Source organism: Lasiosphaeria miniovina, assembly GCF_030549165.1.
Source record: "Lasiosphaeria miniovina strain SMH2392-1A chromosome Unknown B0T26scaffold_3, whole genome shotgun sequence".
In the NCBI taxonomy this organism is placed as follows: Eukaryota; Fungi; Ascomycota; class Sordariomycetes; order Sordariales; family Lasiosphaeriaceae; genus Lasiosphaeria; species Lasiosphaeria miniovina.
The window spans coordinates 518,407-543,855 of NW_026848222.1; the positions used below are offsets into that span (position 1 = coordinate 518,407).

The 25,449-nt window shown below is 57.2% G+C and overlaps 9 protein-coding genes across 9 annotated transcripts; 3 read left to right on the forward strand and 6 right to left on the reverse strand.

The window, feature by feature from the left end:
• Positions 1–98: 98 nt before the first annotated feature.
• On the reverse strand, positions 99–1,654 carry B0T26DRAFT_749219 (uncharacterized protein; the record flags this gene model as incomplete). The annotated part of the gene is made up of 2 exons (XM_060445068.1): positions 99–886; positions 979–1,654. The coding sequence occupies 2 exons, from the start codon at positions 1,652–1,654 to the stop codon at positions 99–101; spliced, it is 1,464 nt and encodes a 487-aa protein (XP_060297656.1).
• A 2,666-nt stretch (positions 1,655–4,320) lies between these two features.
• Positions 4,321–5,880, forward strand: B0T26DRAFT_749220 (uncharacterized protein; the record flags this gene model as incomplete). Its single annotated transcript, XM_060445069.1, has 6 exons — positions 4,321–4,515; positions 4,581–4,617; positions 4,676–4,746; positions 4,834–5,090; positions 5,170–5,286; positions 5,355–5,880. 6 exons carry the CDS (start codon positions 4,321–4,323, stop codon positions 5,878–5,880), a joined length of 1,203 nt encoding a protein of 400 aa, XP_060297657.1.
• Positions 5,881–6,990: 1,110 nt separating this feature from the next.
• Positions 6,991–7,947, reverse strand: B0T26DRAFT_673523 (SOR/SNZ family-domain-containing protein; the record flags this gene model as incomplete). The annotated part of the gene is made up of 1 exon (XM_060439603.1): positions 6,991–7,947. The coding sequence occupies one exon, from the start codon at positions 7,945–7,947 to the stop codon at positions 6,991–6,993; it is 957 nt and encodes a 318-aa protein (XP_060297658.1).
• A 1,587-nt stretch (positions 7,948–9,534) lies between these two features.
• On the forward strand, positions 9,535–11,502 carry B0T26DRAFT_673524 (class I glutamine amidotransferase-like protein; the record flags this gene model as incomplete). Its single annotated transcript, XM_060439604.1, has 5 exons — positions 9,535–9,794; positions 9,877–10,419; positions 10,632–10,690; positions 11,023–11,332; positions 11,412–11,502. 5 exons carry the CDS (start codon positions 9,535–9,537, stop codon positions 11,500–11,502), a joined length of 1,263 nt encoding a protein of 420 aa, XP_060297659.1.
• A 601-nt stretch (positions 11,503–12,103) lies between these two features.
• B0T26DRAFT_673525 (uncharacterized protein) lies at positions 12,104–13,150 on the forward strand (the record flags this gene model as incomplete). The annotated part of the gene is made up of 2 exons (XM_060439605.1): positions 12,104–12,133; positions 12,344–13,150. The coding sequence occupies 2 exons, from the start codon at positions 12,104–12,106 to the stop codon at positions 13,148–13,150; spliced, it is 837 nt and encodes a 278-aa protein (XP_060297660.1).
• A 2,143-nt stretch (positions 13,151–15,293) lies between these two features.
• Positions 15,294–16,615, reverse strand: B0T26DRAFT_769360 (uncharacterized protein; the record flags this gene model as incomplete). Its single annotated transcript, XM_060446522.1, has 5 exons — positions 15,294–15,370; positions 15,448–15,839; positions 15,910–16,067; positions 16,124–16,373; positions 16,434–16,615. 5 exons carry the CDS (start codon positions 16,613–16,615, stop codon positions 15,294–15,296), a joined length of 1,059 nt encoding a protein of 352 aa, XP_060297661.1.
• Positions 16,616–19,893: 3,278 nt separating this feature from the next.
• B0T26DRAFT_673528 (uncharacterized protein) lies at positions 19,894–20,465 on the reverse strand (the record flags this gene model as incomplete). The annotated part of the gene is made up of 2 exons (XM_060439606.1): positions 19,894–20,175; positions 20,409–20,465. 2 exons carry the CDS (start codon positions 20,463–20,465, stop codon positions 19,894–19,896), a joined length of 339 nt encoding a protein of 112 aa, XP_060297662.1.
• B0T26DRAFT_700168 (uncharacterized protein) lies at positions 20,421–21,176 on the reverse strand. The gene is made up of 2 exons (XM_060441521.1): positions 20,784–21,176; positions 20,421–20,694 (listed from the first exon to the last, which is right to left on the reverse strand). Exons 1-2 carry the CDS (start codon positions 20,930–20,932, stop codon positions 20,544–20,546), a joined length of 300 nt encoding a protein of 99 aa, XP_060297663.1. The 5' UTR covers positions 20,933–21,176; the 3' UTR covers positions 20,421–20,543.
• A 681-nt stretch (positions 21,177–21,857) lies between these two features.
• On the reverse strand, positions 21,858–22,772 carry B0T26DRAFT_769366 (uncharacterized protein; the record flags this gene model as incomplete). The annotated part of the gene is made up of 1 exon (XM_060446523.1): positions 21,858–22,772. A coding segment is annotated over one exon (915 nt), but the record flags the coding sequence as incomplete, so codon positions are not given.
• Between the last annotated feature and the right edge of the window lie 2,677 nt (positions 22,773–25,449).

The window sequence follows — 25,449 nt, forward strand, 5'->3', positions numbered from 1 at the left end:
TCTTAACTATATGAGCCTAGGCCCATGAAGTCTATTCCCTGCCCTTCCCACGTGTAAAGTACCACCGGTATCTATCGTATAATGCGAAATACTGTCTATTATAGCTCCACGGCACTAGAAGGACCGGCAGCTCTGCCTCGAGGTGCTGCCCTTGTTCTTCCACCTCTTGAGGCTCCAGCAGCCGCGGCAGGTCGGCCTGGCCGTCTTCGGGGCTCCTCGGTCTTCTCTTCGGCCTTGACCATCGTCTCTTTCGCCTTCCCCTTGGGTTTGGGGACGGTCGGCCTCGCTGGGCCGGGCTGTGGCAGGGCCTCCTCGCCGGGCTTCTTGTCGGTAGCCGTGATTCCGCTCACAGCGCGCAGCAGCTCCTCCTCGCCCCAGTCTGTCTCCAGGTGCGCTACCCTGCTAGCTAGATTGGGCGCGCCGCTGTCGTCCGCATTTCCGGAAGAGGGCCCTGTGGCAACCTCCTTGCCCTTGCCCTTGCCCTTGTCTTTTGCGCCTGTGCTTTTCTCGTCGTCCAGTTCGTTGTCGGTCTCGGGAGCCTCGGGAGCTGGGCCGGGGGCTCCAGACGTGCGCAACAACAGGCACTCGTTGTAGGCTTGCCACGCCGACTCGTCCTCGTCATGCACCCACTCCATCCGCCGCCACGGCTCCGTCTGCACCGCCCACAGCCGGTCCGCGATCGTCTCCGTCGATGCCCCGTCCTCGTCCATGGCCGCCTTCACCGTCATGTGGATTGCGCGCACCGCATTCGCTTTGTCTGCGGCCCCGGCGGCGGGTCCGCCGGCACTCGGCCGAGCGAGCCGTTCCTGTTCTGTGATTGCGTCGAGATGGTGGGCGGCTGGACGGAGGTGCACGAGTGATGAGACGGGCGTCAGATGGATGTTTTCTAAAGTTGAAGTGACGCTCCACGTTAGAAGAGTTTCCAGGTAGCGTTGGGGTTGTCGTGAGCTCTAGACAGATAGGTAGGTGGGCACTTACTTCCTTGAAACACGCCGACCATGTACGTCGTGTTGACCTCCTCCTTGCTGTCGTTGCCAATCAGCGTCTGCGTCCGGAGCACCTTGTCCTGGCGCATGGCCTCGGCCCAGGTGAGCTGTCCGCCGCCGCCGCCTTCGCCGTCGTCGTTCCCGCCTAGCCCATTGCCGACCCCCCCTCCGCCGCGGCGCCCGCCACGGCCGCCAGCGCCGCCTCCTCGGCTCGAAGGCCCTCCAATACCAAAGCCGCCCGCCAGGCCCAGGCTGCCGCCCTTCTTGGCCTCCATCGACTTGTGCAGGGCGCTACCCCAGGCCACGCCCTTGCCGCGGTCGTACGCCTGGCCCGTCTCGACCGGCACGTCGACCTCGAACATGCCCGTCTCGGGCTTGACGCGGATCTCCCCAATGCGCGGCGGTCGGATCTGCGCCGGGTCCGACGACGTCTTGTTAACGAACTGCATCACCACTAGCCTGCGGTGGGTTGGCAGTGGTGGCTTGACGAATACCGAGTAGGTCGCAACCACGGGGTCGTCATCGTCGTCGTCGTTATTAACTACCGCGGATGTCCCGCCGAGGATGAGGGGCGGCGTCGCAACCACGGGGTCGTCATCGTCGTCGTTATTGCCTACCGCGGATGTCCCGCCGAGGATGAGGGGCGGCGTCGCGCTTGTGATCGACATGGTGTGCTAATCTCGTATGTTGTCCCACTCCGAAAAAAGTGGCGTTGGGGGTCAGCCGCAGCACTGCGCAGAATATGGACCGATCTTGACGGCGTCTGTTGAAGCCAAGGAAAGATAATTCTAGAAGGGATTGGAATAAATGAAATTAGCTTTTTTGCTGTTGCTGGAAATCTGTCAACAGGATAGATGGGTATCCGATAATTCAGTGCCGTTTCTTTGCCCCGCGCATCACAGACCTAGAACGCGCCTGCACAGCTAAATTAATTTTTTCCCCGTCCCGGCAGGCAAAGCTCGGGCGCTAAGAAGCCTTGCGTGGTGCGTAGTGTCCACCGGGCCGGGGAATCACAGCCCCGACACCCCACAATGGCGCGCAGTAAATCCTTTACAGGGGCTCTAAAGCCTAAGTCCTTAGCGGCTCAGCGGGTAAGAAACAAAGTGGCCAGGCGCTCCATCAGGCGAGGTCTAAGCCTCTGTAGACAATGTTGGACTCGTCCCAACCTCCATGATCATGAGTCTGTCGTAATTAGAACCGGAGTTTTCCGCTAGAGCACACACACAGCACCGCAGCTTGGCTCTCGGGACGCATCGGCATCTAGAACGAGCGCAAAGCGGCCTGAGACCCCTGTGAAAGAGACGCCAGTCTGATTCATATGCCCAAGCCCAGCCGGAGTCCCTGGAGGCTTGGTGTTAAGGCTTCAAAATGTGATGCTCGCCGGCTAACCGCAAACAAGACATGCTCCCGCACCCGCATCTCCAGTGTCGACTGTCGACGAGCCAACGGGCGACATAGGTGATATACCTGTGACGACTAATTAGCATTATCGGTAAGGAGTAAAGCGCGAGGCGCCTCACTGCAAGCGCATTCACCAACGGAACATTCCGTATCTCGCCGTCCATCCCCCCATTCGGTTCTTCCAAGCTCGAAATTGGCCGTCCCGTCCTTACTATGTACGCGGAAGTCAGTGTCGAAAAGTAGGCATAGCCCGAGTGTCGGGTGTCGGGGTCGGTCACAAAGTGTCCCTCCCCGTCTGGGGCTGCTCTTGGCCTTCCACACCTTACTCAGTGCCTTACCTAGGTGAAGAACGGATAGTTGCACAGAATATCCCGCCGGACAAGTGCTGGTGACACGGCGGTTTCCAAGTTCCAACCTCGAACGAAGTTGTCAAACCTAGGCAGATACAGTCAGTGCTTGGTGGTGCCCTCCATCCTAGATAAGCAGAATATCCCGTCACTCGGGTCCAAGCAAGACGAAAGGCCCCACCCGTACTACCGAAATGCAACCTAAGCAGATACCATTCTTTTTATACATACATTAAAAACGCACTCTCTCTTCCATGCCCAAGGTGGTACTACCGTCACGCTCGGCACTTGGTTGCAGGTGCCCGACATGGAGGCCGTCGATGGCCTAAGGACAGTCTCCACTCAGGCCGCGGGAAGATCCACTCGACATGGATGTTAAGGGAAAGAGCAGCGCAGTTTTAACTCGGCTCCGGGGACTGGTTGGGGCTACTGAAGCGATTCACGCATCCGTCCGGTATTGCCAAGACTTGAAGTCGCTAGTTTCGACTCTTCCGAGGTCCAGCGCTCGCTGACACTTTCACACAATTTGGAGAGTCGGAAACCCAGGCGCCGCCGTCCGTCGTCCAGCATCGCATCCATGCCCATAGATGCCGTTAGTGTGCCATCTGGGGAAACCGGTGAACAATCCTTGTCCGGATCTCTCTTCATGGCCTGATCTCGGGTTCCAACGGAGTCACAGAAAGCTGGCTGGCTTGGGTTGCGTATGTACCGGGATAAGCATCCGTCCAGTCCAACGCCGCGGTGCGCACAATAAGGTAAGTAAGGAAGGTAAAGGTACCCGGCCTTCCAGTTGGAAACTACCTACATCCTAACGCCTGTAGGTTGGTGCCGTCCAGTTCGGACGCTTACTTTCAGCCCATCACCCACACGGGCCTCTCAGAAGTTCTGTTGTCGGCGGTCAGCCAATGCTTCCAGCCCCAGACGAAACCGCGGGCCCGGAAGCAATCCGCGTCCAACGAAGGATGCGATTGCCCAGAACAGACGAGAAAGTCCACAAATGGCAACGAAACCTCGTGGCTGGAGGCTAGGCCAAAAGCAAAGACGCCCGCTATTCACCGACGCGGTGACGAGTAGATCTGCCTCTGGGACAGAATCGGAATGAACTCCGAACGAACGAGTCAACACTCATGTCCCAGATTATTCATCAGGCCAGAAAGGATCTGGAGCCAAGCGACGCCGGATGCAGCTTCCGCGTACGCCACCCAATTCCCGGGAGCCACAGGCCAGGCCTAGGCCTATCGGGCTTTAGAAAATGCCTCTAGCGGCGGCACCAACGAGGTAACTCGGGGCCTGATCAGATCCTGACCGCACAATAAATGCAGCCCCTCCCCAGAATTCGATGACTAGCGCTCCCTTGATTGAGCTTTGGCGATGGGGGTGGTTGTCGTCTAGTCAAAGACGCATTCTCGAGCCGAAGGATTTGTCGTCGGCCTCACTGCCGTCTCGGCTTTCTCTGCACTCACGCACAAAAGCCGCACGAACGCACGCGCCGACTCGAAGCCAGTTATACTCAACTATACATTCCGTCCACAAATACATACAGCACGAATGTTGGGGAATTCTAACTCACTTTGGGCCGGGCCACCATGAGCTCCGACAACTCGGGCAATGGCACCACCATCCAGCTCGCCACGGGCATCGGCGGTGTCGGCGTCAACATAGTAATTTCCACCTGGATCACGTGGACAATTGCTCTGGTCTTTGTCGCCCTGAGGTTTTACACACGCACAAGGCTTGTGCGGGTACTCTGTGCATCGGACTGGGTCTCGGCTGCCTCTCTGGTATGTCCTGTCTTGCGGCACCGCACCACACCAACCCACGATCGGGGTGCTAACGACGAGAAAAGCTAGCAGCCTTGGCAATGTGCATCAGCAAAGTCTTGGGTCAGTCAGCTACCATGTCTCTGAACATGCCGGCCGTGGTCTGACTTGGCATCTACAGAATGTGCACATGGCACTGGAAGGCATAAATGGGACATCGACGTGAATGTCGAGATGAAGGATTTTCTACAGGTGTGAACCCTCTTCCAAAGAAGCAGCATCGAAATGTGGCGTTCGGGGCAACACGGTTCAGAGCTGACGGATTTAATCATGCAACAGGCGTGGTGGTTCACTTTGTTTACTTACCAGCTCTCGCTTGCGCTCACCAAGGCCTCGGTCTGCTTGCTCTATCTCAACATCTTCACCTTTGCATGGGCCCGCAAAGCCACCTACGCTGTTCTAATCTTCGTCGCTGTCTCAAGTCTCTGGTGCCTCGCCTCCTTGCTCACCGCGTGCATCCCCCTCCAAGCCTTTTGGGACCCTACCGTCAAAGCGTCATTCTGCCAAAGTGGGAAAGTGTGGTGGACAATCACGGGGTATGTACGCTTCACGTCTTGCGAGAGGGAGACATATCCCTACGGCATCGGACTGCTGACCTGTCTCCCCTTGACTCAGCCTACCAATTGCAACCGACGTTCTAGTCTGTATCATCCCCATCCCGATGGTGATTCCCCTGAAGTTACCTCGGCGACAAAAAGCGCTCGTCGTTGGTATTTTTACTACGGGCTTCCTGTGAGTCCAAATTCCAGCGGACCAATCAGTCAATTCAACACCAACTTACTCGTTCTCTTTTTCCTCAGTGTCTGCCTTATTTCCTTCGTCCGCCTTGCCATCACAATCCAGTCGGCCAGGCAGCCCAATCCCGACTACACATACGCCCGCAAAGACATCAGCTACTGGACAATCATTGAGGTGCATGCCGCAATCTCTATCACTTCCATCATGACCCTGAAGCCACTTATTCTCAAGCTTTGGCCCTCTCTATTACAGACGCAAAACTCTGACACGAGTTCACGTATAAACGACTCTGACCCGCCCCTCACCATTGGATCCAAGCCCTCGCGTAGCAACATGAGTACTGCTCGTCCCGAATTATGGTTCGACGGACCTGCAAACGCCGACGCCAATATCTTCATGGCGGACCTTGAGGCGCAGCCGCGAGCACGGGCAAGAGCGAGACCAGAGGTGGCGTCAGCAGAAGACGAAGACCAAGAAAACGACCATAACGACCACGATTATGAAGCCGAGCACCACAGCGTCATAACGGAGCCCAGAACCAACTCTGGACTGACGGATAGGCTCGATACTGCCCCCACAACACAATAAATGGCATGAGACAGACCAAGTCTGGTATTTTCATAAGAGATTGCTTCTAGTTTGATACCCCCGTATCTCCATCGACTCCTGTTCCTAAACTTTCTCATCGGACAAAGCGGCGCATACGGCCTGGCATGGACGCCATGGTCAGGGTTTCGGAATGGTTTTCTTTTTACCCCGCAGGCTAACGGTGGCGTCGGGATGGGCTCCCTTTGTTTGTTTCTCTATTTGTTTACAACTTTTCGTGCACATACTATACCTTAACCTTTTCCGAATCGGAAGCAGTATTCACGACTGGTAACCCCCTTTTGTGGGAAGGGAGGGGGAGCTTGGTTTTATGCCCAAGCCCGTGTTTTGCGCGTCGGGTGGATTTTCAGCACGCGTGGCTGGGCCGTTTCTTTTTCTTTTATGTTCTTTCGTGAGCGTGTTCTCATGCCGCACTCGGGTTGGGCTACGGAAGATTCCGATGTTGAATTCTCAATACCGCGGCGATACCTGGGATATCCTATTCATATTCTCGAGGAAATCTAACACGAGAGCATGGAGTTGCAGAATAGCAATCTCCAGCCTCGACTGAAGCTCGGAGAAAAACCATGCTTTAAAATGGACCTTGAAATAAGACGCGCGCTGTGGTTGGCAAAGTCTTTGGTACAATTCTCGAGGAGTGATCTTGATTTCACATTTGCTGGAATGACTGGCTGAACGTCCCGGGGAGGCAAAGCAGCCCTGTTAAGGCCTCGGTTGATTTCTGTCTGGGGATGGCAGAGGTCATTCGGCTTCGTTATATACATGGACTAATGCGGCTGAGAGTAATCCCCGAATAGTGACAATTGTCTGTTTGATGTGGCGCTTATTGAGATTGTGTTCAGATCGTGGGCGCCAACCCAAGGGATCCCACAAGCGTAGAAACGAAACACTTTCGATGGCACCACGGCTTGCCTTGAACGATCCATCCGATGGCCATCTGCAGACAGGGAAACCGAACCTCATTACATCCCGACACCAAAGCCATGCACCAAGGGAAGGAACCCATCTTGCCCACCCTCTTTCCCCACCAAAGTACAGCCCAAGATAGTCTTTGCCACCACCACACCAACTACCTAGGCAACAGGCGCCCGACTACCAGCCTCGGCCAGACATCTTCTCCTCGGGCCGCAGGGTGGCGTTGCTGATGCCGCGCATGGCCTCGCCGTGCTCGATGCTGGCCTCGATGAGCGCCTTGGGGTCCGCGTGGTTGGCGACGGCCTTGACGATGGCGCGGGCGCGCTTGGCGGCGTGCTCGGGGTCGGTGGCGTCCTTGAAGATGCCGCTGCCGACAAACACGCCGTCGCAGCCGAGGTACATCATCAGAGCAGCATCGGCAGGCGTGGCGACGCCGCCGGCGGCGAAGTTGACGACGGGCAGGCGGCCCAGCTCGGCGGTGCGCTTCAGCAGCGCGGCGTCGCACCCCAGCTCGCGCGCCAGCGCGGCCACGGCCAGGTCGCCGCCGGTAGCCAGCGCGGCCTTGGCGCGCGCGATGTCGTCGCTGACGGTGCGCATGTGCTTGACGGCCTCGACGACGTCGCCGGTGCCGGCCTCGCCCTTGGTGCGGATCATGGCGGCGCCCTCGGCGATGCGGCGCAGCGCCTCGCCGAGGTTGCGGCAGCCGCACACGAACGGGATGGTAAAAGCCGACTTGGCCACGTGGTACTTGTCGTCGGCCGGCGTCAGCACCTCGCTCTCGTCAATGTAGTCGACGCCCATGGCCTCGAGGATGCGGCACTCGACCACGTGGCCAATGCGCGCCTTGGCCATGACCGGGATCGTCACCGCCGCCTGGATCGCCCGGATCATCTCCGGGTTCGACATGCGCGCCACCCCGCCCGCCGCCCGGATGTCGCTCGGGATCCGCTCCAGCGCCATCACCGCGCACGCCCCCGCCTCCTCGGCGATGCGCGCCTCGGCCGCTGTCGTCACGTCCATGATCACCCCGCCCTTGAGCATCTGCGCCAGCCCGGCTTTGACCGTGAGCGCGTCGTCATGGCCCGCGGCGGCGGCAGCGGCGGCAGCGGCGGCGCCGTTGGTTTCGGTAGACATTGAGGATTTTGGGTGGGGAGGTCTTTTTGTGGTCTGAGGGTCTTGGCCCATAGAGGGTGAGAAAAGTGACGCCCGAAAATGTGACGTCGGGAGGAAGTGTGTTTTGTTAATTTGATGACGCTAGTGTCTGCTGGTGGCGAGTTCGCTCCGTCTCCTCGGCTCCTCTGTCAACGGAGGGTCAGATAATTATACTTTTTTTCACCTAAATGCAGTTGTGACTCGACGTCGAGTGGATAGTGCCGCAAAGGCAAACTTGATAAGGTAAGCCGTGCAGATGTAAGGTAGTAATGTGAGGAAGGTAGGCGCACTCCAGTCCATCTAGATCAGCAAATGCGTTCCCATGCGTGGTCACTCCAGGTAGGCTTACAGGAGGAGATGACAGTGCGCAATGCGCGGTGCGGCTCGGCCCAACTCTGTTCTTTTCCGCGGTGTCCGCTCCGAGGTCAGCAAACGCCGAGGAGCCATATACCCGATCTCCAACCTCCAGGGCCCAATCGCCTGAAGAGAGTTGGAAAAAGGAAGTCGTGATATCTGCGGTTCCCTCATTCAATATACTGCAACTGCGATCCATTTCCATATATGCCGTGACTTGGCCTGCAGTCAATTGGGGGCTAGAGTGCCGGCTCACACCAATCAGCGCAATAGTAGCCGACCGTTTTGGGTAACGAGCAGCCACGCCGCACTGGCGCTCCATGCTTTGCTTTTTTGCATCAACGACAGACAGACTACCATGAGACCACGGGATGCACACCCACGCCCTTGTCAGAAGCTTATCTCGTCAATTGTCAGCAAATGAGGCGGGAATGCCTTCAGAAAACCATGAAAGATTCGTGGGGAAAAGCAGCTTGAACTACCTGCAGGCATGACCGCTACCTCCGCTATCCGACTTCAACCGCCTACTCCCGGGTATCCACACCGTACCAACTCTGTCTCCCCCACACGGTACGGATAACGACGGGACTTGCTCTCAACCTTTGGCCCCTCTCCCGCCCTTTAGCGAAGACGCAAGAGAAAACTCTTTTGTCTGGGCAACTTCTCGGCATTGCACTCACTCACTTGTGGGAGGGGCCGTGTCCCGTCTTCGCTTCCATCCCATGTCAGCTGGCTTGGCGAGGTATTTTATTGCTGCATCGAACTTGTTACCTTTTGACCCCGCGATAATAATGCCAATTGTATTCCTGCGCAGGTCGGTCTGCAGAATTCCTCAAATGCCTCTTCTTCCTCTGGCCGTTTGACCTTCCTATTCTCCCAGTCTGTGCCGCTGGGCCGCCGGCAATCTCGGCCAGTGTCCCAGTGTCCCGATAAGAGCCCGCCCCTGGTGCTGGTGCTGACTCAAATGAGGAGCCGACTTTAGTCAAACTTGAGAAGCCAAAGTTCTGGATAGGGAAAGGGACCGGGACAGGAAGAAGAGGTTGCTCGTCTGGGTGTACCTTGACTTATCTGGCCGCATCATAAAGCAACTCGACGGCCAAAGACACCCGGCATCGAGTGCCTCAAATCGACTTTTACACTTGAGCTGTAATTACCACGGCTGAACAGAGTTTTGGCCGTGATCGAGAAATTGAAAACGAAAAGAAACGGTTGAGAATGACGAACATCACCGTCGGCGTCTTGGCTCTCCAGGGCGGCGTGATCGAGCATCTCTCGCTGCTGCGAAAAGCTGCCGCCAGTCTCCCCACCCCCCCCGCAGACGATGTCAAGCCAATCAAATTCTCATTCATCGAGGTGCGCACTACGGAGCAGCTAGCCCAGTGCGACGCTCTCATCATCCCCGGCGGCGAGAGCACCACCATGGCCATCGTTGCTCGGCGGCTAGGTCTGCTCGAACCCCTGCGGCAGTTTGTCAAGTATATACGCCTCTCCTATTGCAGCTGTCCGAATTCTCCGTTGTCTCCCCAAGTTCGTCGCCGCTAACCCCTTCTGCAACAGAATCGACTGCAAGCCAGTCTGGGGGACATGTGCTGGCCTGGTCATGCTCGCCGAGGAGGCGAGCGCCACCAAACAAGGAGGCCAGGAGCTCGTCGGGGGGCTCGATGTGCGTGTCCTCCGGAACCGCTACGGCACGCAGATCCAGAGCTTTGTGGCAGACCTGAACCTGCCTTTTCTCGGCGGCGATGCGGGGCACGCCGCCGACGTCGTTCCGCCTTTCCGCGGCATCTTCATCCGCGCGCCCGTGGTGGAGGAGATCATGACCCCTTCGCCTCGAGCGACGCCAGGCGCAGGTGACGACAGCAAAGAGCTAGTAGAGGTCTTAGGCGTGTTCCGGAAGCCTGGTAGCGGAATCAGTACCGCTGAATCGAGCAGTACAGAAAGCCAGAAGGTGGATGAAGATATCGTGGCCGTGCGGCAGCGCAATGTCTTTGGCACGAGCTTTCACCCGGAACTCACTAACGATACGCGCATTCACGCCTGGTGGCTGAAGCATGTCGTGGATGCGTCGAGGCAGAGGAACCCTTCTGTTCCCAATTCGGTGTAAGGGTATGCGGTGAGGTGTGAACCACGAAGGCCTCGAGGTTCGGGGTTTGATTTTGGAAGATCTAGAGCTATAGATTTCTACGTGTCGGGAAGATTTCTTAGAAATAGTCTGGCGCAGGGTGCTCTCTAGATATCATGCATATAAATTGGCGATCATCACGTATGTTCTCCTAAGTTTTACATCGCTTGTATACAATATTCAATCAAAGGGCATCTGATACGAGGGATAGGGGTGTATTCGCGGCTCGGCGCAAACCTCCACCGCCTTGTGAGTATACCTATTCAGCCGGCACTCCCCACTCTCGTGTGACACTCAAGCTTAGGCCAGATCAGCCAGATCAGCCAGTTCAAGATGCGTGCAACTGTCTGCGGATAGATACTCACACCCCAAGACACTCGAACGATAACTGGTGTTCGGTGTGTCGCTCCTGTCGCAACTTGGCATCGTGATGAGCATATGTCAGTCTATGATGGCTCACAAATGGCTCAAGGTCGTACTAGCTACTTTATTCTGTGTTTTGGGTCAGGCGGAACTCCAATCACCCACTAGCCCCAGCCATGCAAACGAAGCATCGACGCCACCGCCAACAACGTGCATAGCCCAGTCACTCGCCTCGCCGCACCTGCGCCTAACCTCGTTCCGCCGCACGATGCCGCACACCACGGAAAGCGTCGACGGCGTCGTCGAGTTCGACCTGTACAACCCAATGAACAACTCAACGGCCCACTGCGCCGCCAAGTACAGGCTGCCGAGCGCGTCAATTCCCGCGACGAGCTGCGCCCCGGCTCCTGTCGCGGGGCGAGACCTGACCGCGACGAGCTTCAGTTTTGATAATGCCGCGGGCGACGGACGGCTACAGGTCAGGCAGACGTGGATTTGTGTTGGCAGTGACGGTGCATCAGATAAACAGTACGTTGGGCTTTTGAATTCTTGGATTCATGTCAAATTACTGGTGCTATTAACTGACAGTTTTTGTTGGGTATGTTAGAGCAGTGTTTACGGGCACGGGAGCGGCGGAGCCTGACGGCGAGGCGGCGCAGCAGGGCCAGATTATTTGGTTGAGCGTGTTGCCGAGTTGAAAGTTGAAATTGTCAACTCAGTCATATCTGAAGTTGAAGATTAGTTGGGGTTGCATGCCAGAAAAAAGAGCCTTTCAGTCAGACATGTTCTCGTCTCGGCGCGTTTTTCTTTCATTCGCATTTGCCATTTTGCAGGTTTGTTATCGTCTTTCCAATTTTAAACATAATTAATATTGGATGATAAGTTTTAACGCTCGGAAGCGAGACCGAACTGTCTGTTGGCAAACGAGCTTTAACAATTGAATAAAATTGAGATCATCGTTGGACCTTGCCTGCACCTTCTTGAACTTGATAGCTCCTGATCAGGGGCGGACTTCGGGGAAATTGTGGTGAATGCGCCAAGTGAACAATGCTACCGGTTGGCGACAGCTGGCAGCGCGCAGTTTATCCTCGGGAAATGGTGCGGATAGCCAAACGCCACGTGCGTCTTCGACCCTGACCATTCTCGCACTGAATTTGACTGCCAATTGCAATCTCGCGCCGTCAGACTCGCTGTGACGGATCAAGGCACAGCGCTCCAACAGTCATTGACAGCAATCCACCACCAAACTATCGCCACAACCACCACGTCCACAGCCAGCAGGTCGCAGATGCTGCAAACATGGCGCCGCCAAAAGGACCTCAGATTCATGTCATGCAGATGCAACTGCCTCCGGCCCCGCCGCCGCTGACCCCACAGCAGATTCAGCAGCGCGAACAGCAGCAGGCTCAGCAGGCCCAGCAGCAGGCCCAGCAGCAGGCGCAAGCCCAAGCCTACGCACAAACACAAGCACAAATACAAGTCCAAGCCCAAGCCCAAGCCCAGGCACAAGCCCAGGCACAACCACAACCACAAGCACAGTACCAGCAGATTCCCACCACGCTCCAGCAACAGCAACAGCAACAGCAACAGCAGCCCCAAAGGCCAAACTTCCAGATGGCTCTCCTCCCCCCGCCCCAGGACCGCCTGTATCCCACCTTCGAGGCGCTGCAGGCGGACCTCAAGGCCTTCACCCGGTCGCAGGGCTATGCCATCGTCACCCTCTCGTCGCTGAACCGCGACATCGAGGGCCGCTACCGCCGCTACAACCTGTGCTGCGCCAAGGGCGGCAAGAACTACACGTCGCACAGCAAAGGCCTCCGCGCCGGACGCTCCACCAAGACGGGCTGCCCCATGCGCATGAAGGCGGTGCAGGAGAAGGCCTGGCCCTACGGCGACAAGTGGCACGTCATCGTCCAGTGCGCCGAGCACAACCACGAGCCCTTCACGGGCGAGCCCGGCGTCGTCGTCCCCGCCCAGTTCCGCAAGATCGAGCAGGACGGCATGCGCTGGCTAATTATCATGCACCGCGAAGCCCAGCTCAGCCTCCGCCAGCTGACCATTGGCCTCCGCATCTCGTTTGGCGAGAAGTACCAGTACGTCAAGAAGAGCGACGTCCGCAACATGCTCGCCAAGATCAAGCGCGACGAGGACCGCAAGACTGCCGCCGCCGCCGCCGCCGCCGGTCTGCCCGCCAACCTGCCCTACACCCTGCTACCGCCCTCGCACCAGCCCCCTCCCCCGCCGCTCCAGCACGTCGAGCAGATGCCGCCGCTGCCCGAGGGCCTGCAGGTGCCAGACCCGGATCTGGAGTCTGATGATGAGGATGGCGACGACGATGACGAGTAGTGGCACACTTTGGTCTTTGCGCGAGGCATCTCGGGCGCGGGGCGGCTAATCAATTTTTTTGATTATGTTACTTCGGTAAAATAAAACCACGTTGTGACAGCAGTCTCCGAAGCCCATTCATCCAGCGATATGTCTGACTGCAATGGTTAGGAGTCGTTATGGAATTATATTGCGTTGCAAAATGCGAGCTGACAGAGACTCAACAAGGGTTGCTAGGCCCAGCCGTGGGCACCAGGTTGTTCATCACGGTGTCCTCCTTGTTGGAGCTATGACTGCCTTGTACATTGCGAATAACGAGGTCTACGTGCGCATGTCTTGGCCAACGGCAAGGCTCTGTTGATGCCGTTTAATTGTTTGACTTTTTGCTGTACCGTGGCAAATACTTAACTGTGATGGCAACGTAAGGACCCCTGTAGGGGTTTGTAGAAGAGGTTGAAAAAGCGTTGTTTTCTACATCAAAGTAGGAGCAGTGCAGGGGGGTGTCCACAGGGCCTTGGAGACTCTATGTTGACTGGGGTTATTTTCCGCGTCACATCAACTGTGCTCATTTTAGTCTGTGCATGATGATGGGCATGAGCCATTTCGCTTTGGTTGTATATCTAGCTGTAGAAGGCGCTCCTATAGCAGACAAAGGAAGCCATACCTCAACCTCTCACCATGGACCAAACCGCCCAGGGAAGCGACACGGTAACGCGAGACGTGCTCACTGACGACGTCGACGCATCTCCGGGTCCCGGGACAATGAAGCTCTTCTAGCAGCCTGACTTCGTTGTTCGTCGCATTCAGCAGCGCTAGTTGCTCCACCACCGCTTCCCAGTGCTGGTTCTGGAGAACATCCTCGATAACTGGTTCATCGACCTAGAAACACTCAAGAACTTGAGCTTTAATTGCTCGTGGTTCCGCGAAACAGCTGAGGACCACCATCTCCCACGCGCTGGCGTCAAGTTCCGCACAGTAAGGGCGGTACAGATGCTCATCGCCAGATTGCGGGCTCAGGAAATCTATGAATTGGCTGCTGAGAAGAGTAGGAAGGCGAGCCAGAGGAGGAGGGCGGGCCAAAAGTTCATCGCCCCTACCGCCACCAACCCGCTCCCTAGCGAGCAGATGGACGACGTTATCCGCAATATTGGCCGGCTCAAGCTGGCAAACCCTCGCCCGTGCAGCTAGAGGCCATTTTGAAGTTCCAGGCCTTTGTTCACAGCCTCATCGGAACTGAAGGGCCCTTCGACCGTTTGGCAATGTACTACAGAACGAGCCTTACGAACCAATGCCTTGGAAATCGGTTTACCAGCTCGGAGAGGGCAAAATGGGCCTGGGCATGAGGTTGGATGAGGCCGAGTTCGAGTGCGGCATCCTCAAGTATGAGCTCGGCGTCATGTTGAGCCATATCCGTGCCTCGCAACGACCGCGATATTACGTTTCAGAACTAGTCAGCTTGTATGTTAGCCGGGCCGAAGACTACCCCACACCTCTCGACAATGTCCTGGTCGCCGTGCCCTCTTACGTCTTCCGCGACAAGGCCTATAAATACTTTCTGAGCCACGTCATATTCCCGGATCATGTCCAAATCCTGGACAAGCTACCAGAGGCCTGCACGTATTTCCCCCTTCATCTCTTTCTCCACCCATTTCTTTCTCAACTGAAGACATGTGGACTCCGGCTGATGTGGTATCCGGGGGTTCCTTTGGTAATCACAGCGACGCTCTATTAGCCAAACCCGGCCACATTCACAAGACCTACCGGCCAATACTACTTGGCATATCCAAAAGTGGACTAGATACCTAGCCGAAAAGGAGATGATGGAAGACGAGCGGCAGCAGCACAGCTGGGGGGTAAACACGGCCAGAACTAAGTCTCTTACCGAGAGGCAAACACGGCTAGAACCAAGTCTCTTACCGAGACTAGAGGAAGCGCTTGGCCTTTGTGAAGCAAGCAATTATGTGCAGCGCCTACTGCTCTCCAGCGTCACATGCTCAGATGTTGGGGCTCACTCAAACCGAAACGAATTGATTTCTGCTTGTAACTGTAAAGAGACACAAGGTAACGAAAGAAAGTGGCGATTGAATATGTCCGGCGCTGCCAGCCTCGGTTGGTCCTCCTCTACCTAGGTAATAACACCTCACAAACACAAAAACAGGCAGTCCTATGCGGTGAACGACTTCTTGACCTTCATGTTGGCGTTGGCGTTGGCGCCGCCCATGCCGGGGAGGAACTTTTGCCCTGTTGGGTGAAGACGGGTTAGTATCGATTTGGCTTGTTTCGGGGTGAAGGAAGGACGGTAAAAGAAAAAGACATACAGCCGTCAATGTTCTCCTTGACAAAGTCCTTGACGGTGCACTTGTTGGCCTCGGTCATCTGCTGCTTCTTGATGGAGCCGCAGCCGTCGTAGAAGCACTCGGACTTGTCCATGGCGCGCTGCAGCGCGTCGCCCTTCCAGCCGAACATGTAGTCGGCGTGGGTGCCGGCGGCGGTGCCCTCAAACGACCACACGAACGGGTTGGCGTCGGTCGACGGGTTCCACAGGTCCGCGAACTTGGTCGTCTCCCACGTGATCTCGAACGTCACCTGCGGCACCCGCACCGGGTGCGACGACGGGCACGCCGGCGCGTTGTCAAAGTACTCGGACTTGACTGTGTCAAACATGTGCGACTGGTGGTCCGGGCTGTCGAGGTTCTTGCCGTCCCAGCACCTAGACAAGTCGTGCGAAGTCAGTGGACCTGCTGTGGGATCAGGGGTGAAATAGGTATGCAGGAACTTACGGAGGGAAGTGGTGCGTGGTAAAGATACCGCCGTTGCACTTTCCGGTGGGGAAAGTGGACAGCAGGGAGCCGCGGTTGCCGCCGGTGATGCACTGGTAGCTCAGGCCGGCGTGCTGCTTGCTCGTCACGGTGGGGCTGCCGACCGTCATGCGGAAGCCCTGAGAGCCACGCGAGTCAACGCCGGACACGAGAAGGACAGGAAACCGAAACTCACCGGCGGGAACGCCTTGATGGGCTGCTGCTTGAGGTTGTCCCTTGACAGATCAAACTGGGTGTAGTAGATGGTCAGGCCGCCCTGGGCGCCGTTGGACCCCCCCAGAAGAGGCTGGACGGGCTGCGGCATGACGCGGTGGTAGGTGCCATTCTTGGGGTCCTTGAAGTACATGTGGGCAACCCAGTAGTTGGAAAAGTCCTCGGCCATCTGGCAGGTGGTGCAGGTGGCGCGCGACGCGACATCGCCCTCCCTAGCGAGCAAGAGTCAGTATTCGGATCAGACCGGGATGCTGCTCGCTCGGGGAATGTACATGGTGGCGTTGAACGCATTGCCTCCCACAATCATGTGGAGATGGGCAGACGGGAGAGCGCCGGGCTGGGCCGCCGGGTCGAGCCGCTGGTTGGTCAAGGTCGAGCATGGGAAGCGGAGGCCGGCCTGGGTGGCCGTGATGAAGGCGGCCAGGAGCCCGAGAGACGACGTGAACGACTTCATCTTGGCGGTGCCGAGGAGGATTCGTAGGCGGGCAGGCAGGGCGAGCTGGTGTCAGTCCACGGAGCAGTGGTCGATGGCCAGAGAAGAAAGCCAAGCAAACTAGCCCAAGGGGGATGGGGGGGGGGGGGGGAGACCCGCATTCGGTCGACCACTCTTTTATAAGTACGGGCACGCCTGCACAGAAGGCGTCTAGAAACATGTCTTTCGGAACCGCAACTACCGGCACGTTATTGCCAGCTCGTCGCGCTTGCCGGCTTCTCGTCTACGGGGGTAATAAACAAGAGAAAAAGCTGGAAGCACATGGCGGCCTACATGGTTGCCGGCAGTGACGGGTTTGGCGGAGAAACCAAATGAACTCGCGCAGGGCCTGGCCAATGGGGTGCACTCCATATACTGGGTATATATCCAGATAGCCGGCAGACGGCGAGCAGGCCCTTTATACAGAAACAAGCATCGTGAATGGCTCGGCTGCTCGGCTGAATCCGCACACCCTGGTTCCTGCTGATGAGAACCCTCCCCCTTTTTATTTATTCGGCGTCTGCGTCGAGGACGGGAGTGGCTGCACAAGTCCGAAAGAGAGCGAGCACACGAGGGGAAAGGGGAAGGATGTGCGGCATCACCACCATCCTTTTCGCTGCCTGACCACGCCTCTCCTCGGGAATCGGATCCTCGGCCTCTGTCCAAAGTAAGAGGGCTACTCGGCCTAGCATGGGTATTTTTGGAATAGTCGCACACGTCATCGTGTTTGAATGCTTGTCGGGGATAGGTGTAAACAAGATGTAAATGACTGGTAGTTGGAAGAAGGAGGTAATATCCGCGCACGCCGTCGAGCACCACCGTGACGTCCCCGCACACGCCAGCAATCTGCACGTAAGGCCCGAGTGGTTGGTTTGAGTGTTTGTAGAGCGAAAGGTGCGGCTCGCAGGTCGGCAAGTGTAATTACTTCGGTGGTCGAGGACGATGATTGTGCCGGCAAGGTTCACAAGCTCAAAGATGTAAACATGAATCGGACTGAAGGTGATCGTCGTAGTCACGCGGCCGGAGACACGATACTGTACCTCCAATATTCCGAGTGACGATATTGCCGTCTAAATTCCAGACTGGAATACTCCAAATTACTCCATCTGATCTCATCTCATCTCACATTTCGAGTGGGATACTGTGCATCGTCCAAGAAAATTTATCTTGTCATAGTCCGAGGAGTGAGATTGCCGTGTGAATCCCGAGCTGGCATATTCCAGGATATCAAACCACGTCACATCCCAAGTTCCGAGTTGCGATACTGCGCGCCATCCCAGAAAACGTATTAAAACATTCTGAGCCCAAATCAAGACGCTTGCACATAATTCAGACCATTACGCAGCTCTAAAGCACAGAGCCTGGACATTCTGGATGCGCACAGGTTATAGGAGTGGGCCTGAAGGGTATGAAAGAGGGAAGGGGTAGTCTACAGCAGACACAATCAACCACAACAAGTTAGCAGTGCAATACTCTTTCAACCCCTATTCCCCTTTCAACATGGCCAGTTGGCCTGTTTCTAACAACGGGGCAGACAAGAGCTGTCAGAGCAGATTGGCAGATACTAGGAAGCTTGTTTCCCGGACGCCCATTTCTTTGGCCCTTGGGCCCTCCTGCAAATGAGGCTTATGCCTAGGAGGATGCAGAACTAGTCTTTTTAGAGGCCTAGGTCTAGACTAGGACAAACTCACAGCTCTAATGTCTGTTTCAAACTACGGCAGGCATGGCCGTAGTAACCCAACAAGCCACGTCTCGCTCAGTCAAGCTCAACTCAGACCAAGGCGCCGACTTTTCAGCTTTGAAGAAGAGGAAACAGAAGCTTCTGTCATTTTTGGGACCTGTAATGGCCGTTAAATGCACAATAGCATGCGTATTGCGTGACATGACACAGCTCTCATTATACCCTTGTCCTGCCTCAGCTGGAATACGCATTAAACTCAGCTGTTACTCAAGACTTTGTTTGCCTGCTTTCGAGCCAGAAATAGTACGGGTGATGTTTACTTATCTCAAAGCTTGTTTGCTTGGCACTCCATATCGCCGGGACGCTGACACCCAACGAACCACAGTACGAACATAACGGGCGAGTTAAGAAGCTAGTGGAAGTGGATGTCTCTTGGCAAAGCTTGCCATGCCCACATTCCGCACTTCCGGAAGAGCCCGTCTGCCATGTCTGGACCTGATGACTGTGTATAGACCTTGGACAGTCTTGATAGTCTGTCTATCTACGAGCTATCCAGCGTTCTCAGCAGCTAACTTTTTTACACTAGGGAGGGAGATCTTTACGGGATATGGAAAAGGCTTATGTGGTGCTCGTCGACCCGAGAGACTGTTAATCAGCTAAGCTCTCCCCGCCTGGCTCCAGCCCTCTTTTCCTTTCCCGATCCCATCATCATGCCATGCCACGGCCCTAGTTTAATGCGCGGCAGCAGACTCAGCAGAGGGCGAGTACGCTATCTCGTGCACTTAGGCTTGATGGAAGTGTTAGATCGGCCGTAGGCTTGATGGAAGTGTTGGATCGGCCGTGTTGACGTGGAGAGAAACCAGGCACCGGGTGCGGCGGCCAGGGGGTGGCGAACTGCTGGGACGCCTAGCCAAGCGGCCAATCCGCTAATTCTCTTGACCTTCAGACCTGTGAAAATTTGCTTGTTCTAGCATCGGAATGGCAAAACGTGCTTGGTTTTGTGAGGGCAACGGTTAGCCGACAGGCGCTTGCCGAGACTGGTCGTCATTTGGCAGGCTGTTGGGGTTGACTCTTTGTTTTTCTGCTTCTCCTTCGATGAATGGCCGCTAATGAGACGCCGGACAAAAGGAGGGAAAAGAGACAGCGAGACACTCTAGAACTACAGAATGTGCTGGGCACAGGCCAAACCTGGCCCCTGCGGATTCACCCTATCCATGCCACATAGTCTAGATTTCCCGCCTGCGGGCCGATAGAATTTAGCTTCCCCAAGCAATTCATCACCTTTCATACATCGCCGTGCCTCGCATCCAGAACATGAATGATGTCTGGCCCAAAAATGATGATCGATGTGCTAATTGAGTAACAAAGCCCGCGAATAAGATGCCAGTTCCCGGCACAATAAAAGTCCACCATGTAATGTCCCAAATCCGACTGGCTAACTAATTATGGAGTGTAACCGTTTGAAATTGGTAATGGTAGGTAGACACCAACGACTTGTGGAACACGAGACGGCCCTGTCCTGTGGACACTTGGTTGTCAATGCGGAACTGTCTGTGGGCTGCAAGCTAGCTATTGCAAGTCAATCCTGATTCCCAGTCATCACGATGGCGTCAGCATCCTTATCCATTTTCAACAGGGGCATGTTGACTGACCAGATGGCAAACAGCTTCCACCGCAGGTCGGCCACCTCGCGCCGCGCGTTCTCGAGCGCCGCCTGCGTCTTGTTGAGCTGGTCCAAGCCAACGACATCCGCAGGCGTAGCCACCTTGGGCTGCTCGCCGGGCGCGCTCTGCTGCTTGAACAGCCAATTCACACTAGCGTCCGCCTTGTCGAACGCGAGCTTGTACGTCTCGTACGAGAACTTTTGCAAACTATCAACATCATCTTCCCCTCCCCCTCTCCCTCCCCCTCCCCCTCTCCCTCTCCCTCCCCCTCTCCCTCCCCCTCCCCCTCTCCCTCCCCCTCCCCCTCTCCCTCTCCCTCCCCCTCTCCCTCCCCCTCCCCCTCTCCCTCCCCCTCCCCCTCCTCCGCTCGACGCGCCGAGTATGTTCACCAGCCGCAGGATGTCGTCCTTGGTGGCCTTGCCGTCGCTACTGCCTGCGCCTCGACCGTCCCCGGCAGCCGCCCCGCGTCCCACTTGACCTCGTACATGGCCGCGTGGCACAGCGTGCGCGCGTCGGTCCGTGCGCGGCCGCCTTCTTGCTTGAGCCATGCCGCGGCTGCTGCTGCCTAGCCTGGTTGCACGTTGGGGTTGCTGTCGGGGTCGTAGCCCAGCAGTCGCATGTTGCACGCTGCCATCCGGTCCCCGTGCGACGGCACGTCCGAGTCGGCGAGTTGTGCTGCTGATGTCATTGGGTCGTCGTCGTCGCGGGAATGCCATCTTCAGGGGGGGGAAGGGGGTCAGTGGTGATATCTCTTTTCTTGTTTTGTTTTTCATCTGAATTTTTTAAAACTTGACAGTGAGCTCACCCAATGACGCTGTAGTCGGCCTCGGCCGCGTCGACGTACGTTGTCTGGCCGTTGCGCTTGAACTCGAAGTTGTCCACGATAGAAAAGATGTTGGTGTTGTGGACCTGGTAGTCGGCCAGCAGGGGGTTGGCCAACGCTGCTAATCCCATCCCACCCTCGGCCACAACCACAGCCTCGCCCTCAACCCCAGCCTCGGCTTCGCAGCAGCAGCAGGCCCCGCGCCGAGCCCGCGCCCGCAAACGCCCGTCTATGCAGCCCGCATCTACCCGCGCGAGACATCGCCCTTCCCAGCCGACCTGGCCGCCAACAGCGGGTTCGTGTTCCGCGACGTGCCGTTCGCGTGCGACCTCATCTTCGCCGTGCGGCGCGCGTTCTTCCGCCCGACAGCTACTCCCTCGCCTCGCTACAGTTCTCGATCCCCGTCGGGCCGAGCCGCGGCCGCGTGCGCACTAACGCCGCGCCCAACATCATCGACGGGCCGGGGCTGGCGCCGGTGGCGTCTGGCGCCGCGGGCGCCTGGAGGGTGCGCATGCTGAGCAACCAGCGCTGGGTCGGCGTGGTCGAGGCCGCCGCCGCCGCGCACGTTGTTGTGAGACTCATCCCGCGCTCGCTGCGCCGCGCCGAGAGCGTGCGGGTCAATCCCGAGCTGAGTTTCGTGTTGAGCGGAGTAGATACGGAGTGGGTGGCGGATGCCGATAATGCGGAGCTTGCGCTGCCGAGTGTGGGCTTGGTTGTGGCGGAGGTTTATGGGGCTGATGCGAGCGGGCCACGCATGCGACGAATGTGCGCGTCGCGAGGAGGACGGGGTGGCGCGAGTGAGTGTGGCGCGAGTGAGTGTGCACGCACGCTGAGACTGAGCTGAAGGGGAGGGGAGTGATGGGATTGGGGTTAATGGATTTTTGGTTTTTAGTTTTGTGGGATTGGGGTCAATGGATTTTTGTTTTTTAGTTTTGGAAATGTGATTTTGAGGTAATTACATGGTGTTTATGTTGACGGTTACATTACGACGTGCCCTTCCCGAAACTCTAATCCGGCAAAAACCCCCCTCTCCCCCCAAATAAACAGCAAAAAGTAATATAAAAAAGTGAACATGATAATTTTTTCCGCCTCCACCAACACCCCCTGATAACATACACAACCCCCTGAACTCAGAGGACGCCGCAGCCGGTAGCAGCCACCAGCGCGCCAAACAGGGCCAGCGCGTAGGCGGCGCTCGTGTGGTCGAGGGCGCCCGTCGACATGTACCAGCGCGACTGGTCGATCAGCGGCTGCGAGATGGACGGCGACGCCTCGATGACGAGCGCGCTGACGGCCAGCACCTGGCCCATGACCAGGCACGCGCTGGCCGCGACGCCAAGCATGGTCGACACAGCGCCCAGCGCGCGGTTCAGCACCTCTGCCGTGGGAGGCCCAGGGCTCGTCGCTGGTTTTTCGGTGGAAGCAGCGGCAGCGGCAGCGACGGGACGCGCGTCTTCGGCCACCGGCAAGCCGCGGTAGCGCGGGCCTATGCCAGCCGACGTGGCGGCCATGACGGCGTACAGGGCGGCGGAGAGGAAGGCGGCGGCGGCGAGGACCGAGGCGGCGACGTACAGCTCGGCAGCAGTCACGATTTTGGGGCAGATGCGCGTGACGTCGAAGAAGTCGGCGCGGCAGGCGTCGAGGCCCTTGGCGCCGACGAAGAAGGCGCGCTTCTCGCAGCTCTCGGCAAAGAAGTCCGGGTCCGTCTCGTTGCCGACCGTGGCCGTGCAGCTGAAGAAGGGCGACGCGTGCTGCGTGCGGTTCGTGAACTGCCCCGATGTCTCGGCGACCCCGACGGACAGCCGGTCTGCTCGCACAAAGTCGGGGCTGCCCATCACCGCCAGCGTGAGCGCGAAGGACACGACGTACAGTATTGGCGGCAGGAACAGCGCTGCGAGCGTCGCCAGCTTGAGCACTGACAGGCGGCTGCCGCTCTTGGGCGCGAACCGCGGTCGCGGCCACCGCATCGCCATGCTGAGGTTGTGGGTTGGTGTTTGGTGTTTGGTGTTAGTGAGGAACAAGTCAGTGACAAGTTCACGCACGAACAAGTCAATGACAGGTTCACGCAAGAGGCTTTGGTGAGAGGATTCAGAAAGACAAAAGGTGGCGACAAGATTGCCCGTTTCGGAGACGCTGAGAAACGCCGTGTTCTGGTCTGACAGCTCTTAGTCTCTGTCCCTTATCTCTCGCGCCATGCCGCTCGCCCCCCTGCATCTGGCCGTCTGCCAAGCAAATGTGATTGTGGTCAGCCCAGCTGCACCCCTCGGCAGCTGAGCCGCCGCATTGGGAACACTATTGTAGGACCCCTGTGGCGGTCAGCGGCCAAGCTTTCACTTTCTTTTTTTTTGATCCCATTGCTCGCACTGTGCAGTCCTTGGCTCTATTCTTGGCTGTTTTTGGTCTTGCCATGGATGGGCGCCTGGGGAACAGCGCCGGCAAGGTGTCTGCGCCGTCTCGCCGCCGTTCACGTGAACTACACGTCGATCGGTATTTGCCTCGGGTACGGTGAAATCTGGGACATCTCAGCCTCTTTCGCTATTCACCCGTTATCAAGTGAGCTGCCGCGCACGCAATGGCCTGGAGAGTGCATTCGTGGCATCTGGGCATCCCCATCGGGGACAGCGCAATCCACCTCCTCGTTCAAGAAAGAGGGGGCCAGAAGCCAGAAATCCACCGCGCAGTCTTGATCGATGGCGGCAAGCCCATGGCTGCAGCTGCTGTCGTCATCAAGAGAGTTGTTGGATTCAGCACTTCAACTTTTTCTTCATTCATCTCTCCTCCTTGTTCTTTTTGGTCCTGCCAGAGGGCCTCTATTATAGTTGTAAATGGTGGCAATGGTGGTGGCAAAAGTAGCCACACCAGCTGAACTGGCCACTTCATTTCAGCTCCCCTGAGCCTTTTTTCACCTCGGATGACCACACCAGAGCTCAGCTGGGATGAGCTCTATTCCACATGCAACCCTTGTCCATCTGACAATAGCCAATCCAACAAGAGTCATCGAACACATTGATGAGAACTACGAATTCGCCCTTAACAGAGACTTTGAGTACCCCTATCCGTCTGTGCAGACAAGACGGACTCTGCGCTTTGACAGCATCGTCATCACTCACTGGGACTTGGACCACTACGAAGACGTCTTCGGGATCCTCAAGGCGGGATTCGAAAAAGCTCCGACGAATTTAAAGACAAGGTCGGGGTCGACTTCGAGGGCTCGGACTTTGTGGCTATCTCAACTGGTACTGCAAGTACGCGAGGGCAGACGACGCCACGAACCCAGCCAGCTGGAACGTGTCGACCAAGTCGACCAACAAGTCGGACGCCGCTGCAGTGGCTAGTTTCCAGCCAAACGCGCCAAAAGGCTACGTCAGACGGATGCGCACGACGCTGTATGCCGTCAGCCAGACGCTGCTCGGGGCCTTTCCCGGGGCAAAGACGCACTACGCCCAGTACCTCATCCCAAACCTGGGCCCTCTTTCTCCCGGCCAGGTCGAGTTTGCCACCTTCAGGCTGGAACAGTAAGTCCCTTGCCTACCTGGGTCAAGATTAACAATCCTTCAAGATTGACAATCCAAACCCTGGCGCAGACAGCACAACACAGTCACCGGCACCGCGACCGTCAATAAGACGAAGGGTAAGAAAGATTACTTGTATCTGCCCAACCTGACGCTTGTGGTCCACCAGTCCGACCGCTACCTTGGTTGCGATCTCTTTGCAAGCCCCGGCGAGGCACTGGGATTGCCAGGTACATGCGGGGGTCGTGACAAGTTTGTTATCACGGGGCCGGCAGTGCTGGTGCAAAGTTTCAATTTGAATTCGCGTCCTCCGAACCAGCCCCAATCGCCTTTACCATCATCGCAGGAGACCAGCGCTACCTCGGCTCGGTCGACTTTTCAGACAGGCTCACGGCCGACGAGCCCGATGCTAACCTGGATTTCTCAAACGGCAAGGATGGGAAAACGGTCAAGGCGCTCGGCACGGGTTTCAACATGCCCAGCGTCGTCGCCGAGCACGCTAAAGAGTTGGAGAAAATGGCAGACCAGAGCAAAAGGCTCAAAGCCCACGACAGCGTACCGAGAAACGCGGCCTCGATTGTGGCGCTGGCCATCGCCGGCATAGGCAACAGCGGCCGCCCGGAAGAAACGTTTGGGGTGCTGCATTACACGGGCGGCGATGTGAGTCTCTGTCTTCTCGTGTTCACACAGCAACTCTAATCAAGGCGACTTGCTGTCCAGGTCCTCTGGGACACCGAAGTCGCCATAGCCCGCTGGCTCGTCAGAGACGTGCGGCTCGCACAAGCCACGGGGCACGTGAACCTCGACTTCAAGATCGTGCACGTCACGGTCAGCTTCGGCAGCGGGAACGTAAAGCCGCCGGCGCTGTCGCTCGAGCAGTTCGTCGTCGCCGTGCGCAGGCCCGGGCTGGCGCAGGGCGATGTAGGTGCGGATCTGGTTGTCGTGGCGCTGGCTGATGGCGCGGCGACGGACGAGATCGCCAAGCCGGCGGCGGCCACGGGCAACGCGTGGTTCGTGCGCGCCGCCGCGTTCCGCTTCCGCGTCGAGTCGAAATTCCCTGTCTCGGCTGCCGCTATCGATAGCGACTTGCTCAATTCCAAGACGGGCGCGGCGGTGCCCGCGGCAGCTGTTGCGGG

Bases quoted from the DNA above. Each gene is read 5' to 3' on its own strand.
- B0T26DRAFT_700168 (XM_060441521.1), bottom strand. From the start codon at position 20,932: ATGGGATTAGCAGCGTTGGCCAACCCCCTGCTGGCCGACTACCAGGTC. The intron at 20,695-20,783 runs GTGAGCTCACTG...CCCCCCCTGAAG, and splicing joins GCCGACTACAGCGTCATTGG to ATGGCATTCCCGCGACGACG.